The sequence below is a fragment of the Cyprinodon tularosa genome, unplaced genomic scaffold (assembly GCF_016077235.1).
Source record: "Cyprinodon tularosa strain WSP-4 unplaced genomic scaffold, ASM1607723v1 ctg618, whole genome shotgun sequence".
NCBI lineage: Eukaryota > Metazoa > Chordata > Actinopteri > Cyprinodontiformes > Cyprinodontidae > Cyprinodon > Cyprinodon tularosa.
Genome location: NW_024039361.1, coordinates 342,215 through 350,366, shown reverse-complemented (window position 1 = coordinate 350,366; position 8,152 = coordinate 342,215). Strand labels below are relative to the sequence as shown.

General features: G+C 43.4%; 1 protein-coding gene across 4 annotated transcripts; it reads left to right on the top strand.

Annotated features, from left to right (window-relative positions):
* The first annotated feature begins 1,401 nt into the window (after positions 1-1,401).
* LOC119798293 (ETS1-related protein) lies at positions 1,402-6,438 on the top strand. 4 transcript variants are annotated; one of them, XM_038307683.1, is made up of 8 exons: positions 1,402-1,508; positions 1,601-1,689; positions 2,411-2,494; positions 3,493-3,567; positions 3,644-3,796; positions 3,879-4,109; positions 4,191-4,309; positions 5,826-6,438. In XM_038307683.1, the coding sequence occupies exons 2-8, from the start codon at positions 1,608-1,610 to the stop codon at positions 6,099-6,101; spliced, it is 1,020 nt and encodes a 339-aa protein (XP_038163611.1). In that variant the 5' UTR covers positions 1,402-1,508; positions 1,601-1,607; the 3' UTR covers positions 6,102-6,438. The 4 variants fall into 4 exon arrangements, with proteins under 4 accessions (XP_038163611.1, XP_038163612.1, XP_038163610.1 ...); XM_038307684.1 differs by having other exon boundaries at positions 1,403-1,508; positions 3,496-3,567; XM_038307682.1 differs by having other exon boundaries at positions 1,403-1,508; positions 2,378-2,494; positions 3,496-3,567.
* Positions 6,439-8,152: the final 1,714 nt, after the last annotated feature.

Genomic DNA, 8,152 nt, shown 5'->3' with positions numbered 1-8,152 from the left:
TTTTTACATTTATTTTCATAATAAACAATCATCATTGGAGGCAGAAATATAGTTAAACTTTTATTTCCAATCAATACAAGAAGTTTTTATTAGTTAGAATCAAAGATCTGATGGATCCGTTCAAACTGATGAATGAATGAATGAATGAATGAATGAATGAATGAATGAATGAATGAATGAATGAATGAATGAAGCCTTTAACTAAAGCAGCTTCATCTCAATATTCCAATTATTAACTTTAATGAGGGAACATTTGATCCAGGAATGATCAATCAGCCCCATAGATGAATAACAGCAGCTTCTAACCTGAAGCTTCATTTTCTATATTTACCTGATTTATTACTTTATTTACATTTCATAATATTTAAAGCTTTACTTTCAGTGAATTCCTAAATGTTTCAGTTTTAATGTGATTAAAATCAGCTCAGTTGGACAGATTAGGGATTAATGAAATTATGATGAGATTTTACATCAATAGATTAGTTCATTCTGGTTAAAATTAATTATTTTAGGATTCATTGGTGAAAATAAGCTACTGAGCCTCAGGAGGCAGGAGGGCCAATCTGGAGCCTTATGGGGCCTGATAGCCGCTAATAATGATCAACAGGGGCCAGCAGGGGCCCCTATGTGGAACCAGCTCTACAGGGGCCCCTGTTGGCCCCTGTAGAGCTGGTTCTGGCCCCTGATGATGACATGCTGTGGAACAAACATGGAGACTCAGCGGAACCGTTTTTTTTATTATTTATTTGTTGCTGATGCAGCTTCTCTGCTGCTCAATGTTATTTTAAAGCAAATAAAAACTGTTTCAGATTAATTCATCAGTTTTACTTCTGATTCTGATTTAATAAACATTAATTTCATTTAGAATAAGTCAAAATAAGTCATATTTCTGAATAAACCTCGAACTAATCTTCCAACAGCTGCAGTTTATCTTCAGGAGGAGATTTATTTACCAGCTAATTAATCCAGATGTTTATTTTTCATAAAGAAGAATTTTAATGTTAGGGAATAAAATCCAGTTTCTCTGCGACAAACTGGCGGCCTGACCCCCCCCCCCCGTCACGCTGCGCCTCCAGGAAACACAGACATGAGTTCTATCTAGGTGGAGTTTTCTAGATGATTGAATCCAGCAGACTTTCATCTGAAGCGGTTCTAATATTTCTCACTCTTTGTTCACCATCAATGTTCACTATTATTAGTGATCACTTCACTTTAGGATCATTTATGAATGAATGTTGCTTCATTCAGGGGGAGGGTTTGGAAGGGGGGGGGGGGGCGTAAACAAAGCTCGGGGCCGCAGGTCACGACGCTCCGCAGGCACGCGCCCCGCCCACGCGCCGCTGCGCTCTTATAAGCGGCCCTGCGCCCCGAGCAGCAGCTCAGAGCTCCGCTTCAGGCTGCGGGATCCTGCTGGGAACATCTGGGAACATCTGGGAACGTCTGGGAACATTTGGGACAGTTTGGGAACCTCTGGGAAAGGAGCGGAGAGGGAAACCTTGAGAGTCACGGTGAGTCTTGCTGTTTGGACCTTCTGGTTCCATCAGACCAGTTCTGGTCTCTGTGGGTCCAGTTGGTTCAGGAGTCAAACTGTGTCCCTCAGAGCGGAGATGGAGGTCTGCCACACCGGCTTCTGCTCCGAGGACTTCAGCTCTCAGGAGGTTCCTGCAGGCTTCGACTTCACTGCTTATGGTGAGTTCAGAGCGGTGGGGGGGGGGGGGGGGGGGGGGTGGGGGTGGGGGGGCAGCTGAAGGACGCAGGAAACCCGCTCCCAGACTGTGTCATCATCACATCTGTCAGAGGGCCCTCAGTGGGGCCCTGAGCGGAGGAGCTGGGTGGTCAGGCTCCAGGCCTCTGTCTCCTAATCCCTTCCTCCAGATTTCCTCAACAGATTTAGTTCTCCCTCCTCCTCTTCCTCCTCCCATCTCTCCATCACTCCCTCCAGCCGTTTCCTCCCCTCCCTGCTCCGCTTCCTCCTCCTTCCATTGAGCTCAACCTTCATGTCATTAACGCTCCCATCCCACGTTTCCTCCTGCCGCTGAGAGCTCAGCTCAGACTGTGAGATTCATCATTTCTAACCTTCCTGTTTGAATCAGGATCATAGCATCATCTCAGGACCTCCTCATGCTCCTCAGGAGGAGCAGCGGCTCTCCTATTGGACACAGTCTGATGGTTTGAGCTAAACTGAGATGTTCTGCTGCTGTGCCTCCTCCAAACTCATTAACCTTTAACACACCGGCTCTGATCTACGGCCTAAACATGAAACATGGATTAATGTTAATCTGATCAATTAACCTCCCTGAAGGTTTAGAGCGGAGCTGCGCTCCTCCATCCTCTAACCTGTCTGTCTGCCTCTGTCTGCGTTATGTTTAACCCTCAGACTGCCCTGGTGAAGACCTGTCTTTTCTGTTAGACAGCAAAGCGTTTGGAGCTCAGCAGTACGGGACCAACAGCAGCTATGAGCCGCCTAAAGCTGCACCGCTTCACGACTGCAAAGGTGGAACCTTCAGATTAAACTCTTCCTCACTTCACCAGAAATGTTGCCTTTCTAGACTTTACTGCAGGAATTTTCTACTTGTTAGTTTTGCTTCATTTCAGCTCATTTTCATTACAGCCTGTTTGTATTTAAAGAAAATAAAAACCATCAAAAATAATTAGTTTCATCCAGACATTTCATTTCTTTATGAATGGACTCGGTGCTGCCCCAACCTGTTGCTCACCACCTACCAAAATAAATATCAAGATGATGCAAAGTTAAATGTGAAACTGTTACCATTAGTTATAAAACTAAGAAAATAAAGTCTAGAAGTTATCATCCAGAATTGTAGAAAAATGTTCCTTTAATAGAGCAAGTTAGCGTTCCTGATCATTGCCTTATGGAGTCCAACTGGCATTTAACCAATTAGATCAGCCCTTCAGTGATATATTACCTACTGTAAATTAAGTTAAAAAAGTTAAAAAGTTACTAAACCTAGTTAACAATTATATTTATGTTTATAAGTAAAACATGTCAGCGCCACTATCTGCATTAATGTTGGACCAATAAAATGTGTTTTTCATGAATTTCTATAGAAGCACTTTTGTTATCTTTCTTAATATATTCGGGCAAGTTGGCGTTTCTTATTATTACATTGACATTAATTTATACCATCAAAATATCCAAATTTATTGAATGATCCAATGACGTCTTTTCCTGGATTTCTTGGCTGGAAATGTTGATTTCACTGAGCGGCCTATAAAGGGTTAACAGGGAGGAGCAGTAAAGCTTCTTTCCTTCACAGTTTTTACTGCATTACTTTTACTTTTATGCTTGAAATAGTTTAAAAATGTTTCTTTTACACTTTTAATGTAGTAAAAAGCTGAATTTGATGCTTTAACTTCTATAAAGTGTTTTTAGACGTTAGGATTTCTGCATGAATAGTCATGGCGGCTTCAGAGCCAGACGTCCTGCTGGCAGCCATAGTTTCCTCTAACCGTCTCCATCCTGGTCCTCAGCAGGTGCTGCAGACGCCGGACTCTTCAACCTGGACTCATACCAGGACTTTAACTGGTGGAGCTCATACCCACAGGGTGAGGCTGCAGCCCGGCAGTGCGCAGCATGGCTGTCAGGGTGTGTTTGCTTTCTGACTCTGTCCTTCATCCTCAGACGGTCTAACTGGGGACCAGTCCCAAACTGGAGGCTACCAGGACGCCCTGCAGACCTACCAGAACCTGGTGCCTCAGGCCGCTCAGTTCAGCCCGGCCCTGGAGGGCCGCCACAGCCCCTTCCTGGCAGGAAAAGGATCCAACCCCCTACAGAGTAAGACCCCTGACCCCCCCCACACCCAGACCCCTCCCAGCCTGGTCTCCGGCTCACCCCGGATCGTTCTGTGATTTTCCAGATAAAACCGATCAGAGTTTCTATGAAGCAGACGGACGCAGGCAGACATCTTCCTTCTGGCCTGAATATCCATCACCCAGCTTCACCTCCCCTCCTCCTCCTCCTCCCTGTCCTTCAAACTCCAGCAGCCAGCCTACAGAGCACTACTGCCCCCGTGTGGCCAAACGGAAGAGCACACAGGTCCAGAGGCCTGAGAGGGAGGGGCCTATACCTGGGATGTCAGCTTATCCAGGTGTGTTTCCTCCTGTGACATCAGCAAACCTTCTGACCTTAAAGCTGAGGAGGATCTTCATGTTTCTGCCTCTTCCTGCAGGTTCTGGTCCCATTCAGCTGTGGCAGTTTCTACTGGAGCTGCTGCTGGACTCTGCCTGCCGGACGTTCATCTCCTGGACAGGAGACGGCTGGGAGTTCAAGATGTCTGATCCCACTGAGGTGAGAAGCCGCCCTGCTGTCTCCTCAGGGAGGCGTTCAGGTTCACTGGGAGAAAAGAAAGAAAGTCCCATCAGAGGAGACAGAGTCCCCAAAAACTGGACTTCAGCCAGAATAACTCCACTTCATCACATCATTACATCCAATGCAATCCCTCACACTAAGCATGCTTGTAGCGACAGTGGAGAGGAAAAACTCCCTTTGAACAGGAAGGAGTTAAAAGGGAAGTTTTAAACTTTACTTTCATTAATAAGGAAATATTAAGTCTTTTAGCATCAAATTATTCTGAGAATCAGAACTTTGAGACGATTGTGGAAACGACTGAGATGGAAGCTTTTCTCTGTGAAACGTGGTTTGATTTAACCTGTTCCTGATAGTCGGACATCAGAGAGAAAAGCTGTTTAATTTCCCTGTTAGCCGTGAAGAAGTGATGGATGCTGTAATCAGGAGACAATTTATATTTAGGCAATACCAGGCAGTTTCCTGAGGGCCCCAAGTTCCTGGGGGCCCCATAAAACTCTGTTTCCATGTATGGTTAATACAACTATTCCTTATTTCTGCTCATTAATTATGTTTTTGCTAACATGCCATCAGAACGCTGATAATATTAAGTGTGTCTCAGCCCCCCCTTCAGTGTCCACCATATTGGATCAGTCCATTTGCTGCACATGTTCAGAAAGGTCCAATCAGACAGCAGCAAACCATTTGAAAACAAACCATGCAAAGAGCAGTGTTGCCAACTTAGCGCTTTAGTCGCTATATTTAGCCACTTTTCAGACCCCTCTAGCACTTTGATTTCTAAAAAGCTCCTAGCGCCAAATCTAGAGACTTTTTTTCTGCTACTGGAGACTTTGGAGACAACGTCTAAAAGCAGCGAACACACTGAATATTATCAGCGTTCTGATGGCATTTTTATCAAAAACATAATTAATGTGCAGAAATGAGGAATAGTTGTATTAACCATACATGGAAATAGAGTTTTATGGGGCCCTCAGGAACTTGGGGCCCCCAGGAACTTGGAAACTGCCTAGTATTCCCTAAATATAAATCGGCCCCTGATTACAGTATCCATAACTTCTTCACGGCTAACAGGGAAATTAAACTGCTTTTCTCTCTGATGTCTGACTATCAGGAACAGGTTAAAGATGTTTTAGGTCTTTAAACTTTAAAAGTCATAACATTATGAGAACAAATGACCAGAATGAAGTAATCAAACCATGACTTCTTTCAGAAAGAAAAGCTTCCAGCTCAGTCCTTCTGATTCTGCAAATAATTTGATGCTAAAAGACTTAATATTTCCTTATTAATGAAAGCAAAGTATAAAACTTCACAAGATGCTCGACATTCCTCCTTATAGGGAAGACAGATTCTCCTAAGAGCTGAAAACAGAACTTTCTTCTCATGATGTTGTGATTTTATTCTGTAGGCGGGCCTTAATGCGGTGCAGCTTGCAGGTTTGCTGTTTCTGCTGAGGTCAAGGTTCAGGTGTTCGATGCTGAAGGTTGTTTTCATCCCTCAGGTGGCCAAACGCTGGGGTCAGTGCAAGAACAAGCCAAAGATGAACTACGAGAAGCTGAGCCGCGGCCTGCGCTACTACTACCACAAAAACATCATCCACAAGACAGCCGGCAAGCGCTACGTCTACCGCTTCGTCTGCGACATGCAGGGCATGCTGGGAAAGACGGCGCAGGAGGTCCTCAGCAGCCTCAACATCTTACCCACCAACACTGAGACATGGCCGTCCTCAGAGGGGGGCGCCTCTCAGCAGAGCGGGGGGGCCTGGGTGTCCCAGTAGGGAGCAGCACCCTGGTGGGGATTGGGGGACGCCGCCGTGCGAACGGACAGGAACTCTGAAAGACGTCAGGAAAGCTTTTCCAAACCTCAGGACCGGTGCAGCCCAGCAAGCAGCTGTTTGAAGCACTACTGATGCTACTGATGCATTTATACCAAAAGCTTGTAAATATTGTTTATAAGACAAACATGTAGAGTTCTGTGCATTTATATTGTTATTTTTTGATACCAAACTCATCTCTACCTCCTTTGGAACTGAGAAGAACTGCTGCTGAGTTCAGCCAGAGAAGGTTTTCTATTGTTTGGTGTAAATAAAAACAGGAAATCACTGATTGCTTAAATGTTTGGAACAGTAGGTGTCCCTGTGGGGCCCCTCCCGGTTTGAAGATGTTTCTCTTCCATACAGGAAGATTTTTCAATTCAAAATGTCAATTTCTTTTAGAAAACATGCAAATAGAAACGAGTCCAGCCTGAACGACCCCCATTCCAAAGGGGGGGACCCGTTCATCCGTTTCTATTTGCATGTTTTCTAAACTAAAACCAGGCTTTGTTGGGCTGCTGGATAAAACCTGGAACTAAACGCTATTTCTGACATTTTGAATTAAAAAAACTTCCTGGATGGAAGAGAAACGTCTTCAAACTTGATTTTAACTCGACTCTGACCTGGATGACTGAGAATCTTCAGCAGCACATTTCAACCATCATGATCGTGAACAATAATTGTTTCTGTCCTAATAAGCTAAATCTGTTAGCAAATTAAAAGATATTAGATTTCTGGACAGAAACCAATGAAATGAGTCAATCAGTCCCTTTTGAAGGATTTGAGGATCGGCCTGTTTACCAGAAAGACTTTAGAGTCGATACCTTTCCAGGAACTTACAGGGTTAGAATCTCATAAAGATTTAACGTCGTCAGCAAAGCTTTTATAGGTAAACTAGTGAATAACACGTCTGATCATTTCTCTCCTTCAGGGGAACAAGATCCCTGACGTCTCCTTCTCCTCCTGCTCTTAGAGCCTCCTGTCAAATTGATCTAAAGCATAAATTACTGAGATAACAGGATGGAAATGGTATCAAACAGAGTCTTGCTTTATGCTGATGACAGTGATCTTTATTTTTTCCCTCTGAATGCAGCAGCTCACTGATATCTCCTCACATTTCTACCTTGAATTTTCTCGGCAGTTTATTATATCTGGGAGTTAAGGGTGAATTTAAACTTTGTGATCTGTTGAAAAATCATTTTTCTTCCATGTTGATTAAGTCCTTCAGTGTTTGGACAGGCGGCCGTCTGACTGACACTCTGAGGATTTAAATAAAAAGTACGTCTAAAATGCTCCTTGCTCTTTCAGAGCATTGCTGCTTTAATTACCATGGATTTTTTTAATGAAAACAAACAGAACGCAGAGCTGCAGTCGTTATGATTGGAACCGAAAAATAACGAGACAAAAAATATGAGATGGAAAAAGATGTTAAAGTAGAAAGAAGAAAATTATTAAATCCATAATTACAGAAAAGCTACTAGAACACTATTTCTACCTGATGCAAGTCTTCCATGGAGGAGCTCAGAGCGTAGATCACTGTGCAGAAGGTCCACTAGGGGGCGCCAAAGAACTTCAACATTTGGCTCTTGGACTCTCCACCTGAACACTGAGGTTCTGCAGGATTATTACACATCATGTTTTGCAGAAAACATTTTAAATAAAATTATTTATGGGTCAGCTGAAGAGTTTCACCATGTTCTGATTATTTTTATTAATAATCTGTTAAACCCAATAATACCGGCCTGCTGTGTGTCAGAACTAATGTTTTCCTCAGTAGTTTATCTCATCAGGTTCTTCTGTCAGGATAAAAACTTATCTTAATTCTGCAGGTTGCAGAGATTTGGGAATGGAATGAGAGCGGCTCCTTGATCTAAGAACAACACTGAAAAAAACATCTAGAAATAAATAAAAACACCTTAAATGAAGTGTTTTTACCCTGAATATGAGCAGCTAAATGATAAGATAATCCTTTATTTGTCCCACAGTGGGGAAATTGCAGCGTTGCATCACAGTGA

Coding starts and splice junctions, on each gene's coding strand:
- LOC119798293 (XM_038307681.1), top strand. CDS start 1,608: ATGGAGGTCTGCCACACCGGCTTCTGCTCCGAGGACTTCAGCTCTCAG. Junction 2,495..3,492: donor ACCGCTTCACGACTGCAAAG/GTGGAACCTTCA, acceptor CCTGGTCCTCAG/CAGGTGCTGCAGACGCCGGA. Junction 3,568..3,643: donor GTGGAGCTCATACCCACAGG/GTGAGGCTGCAG, acceptor CTTCATCCTCAG/ACGGTCTAACTGGGGACCAG.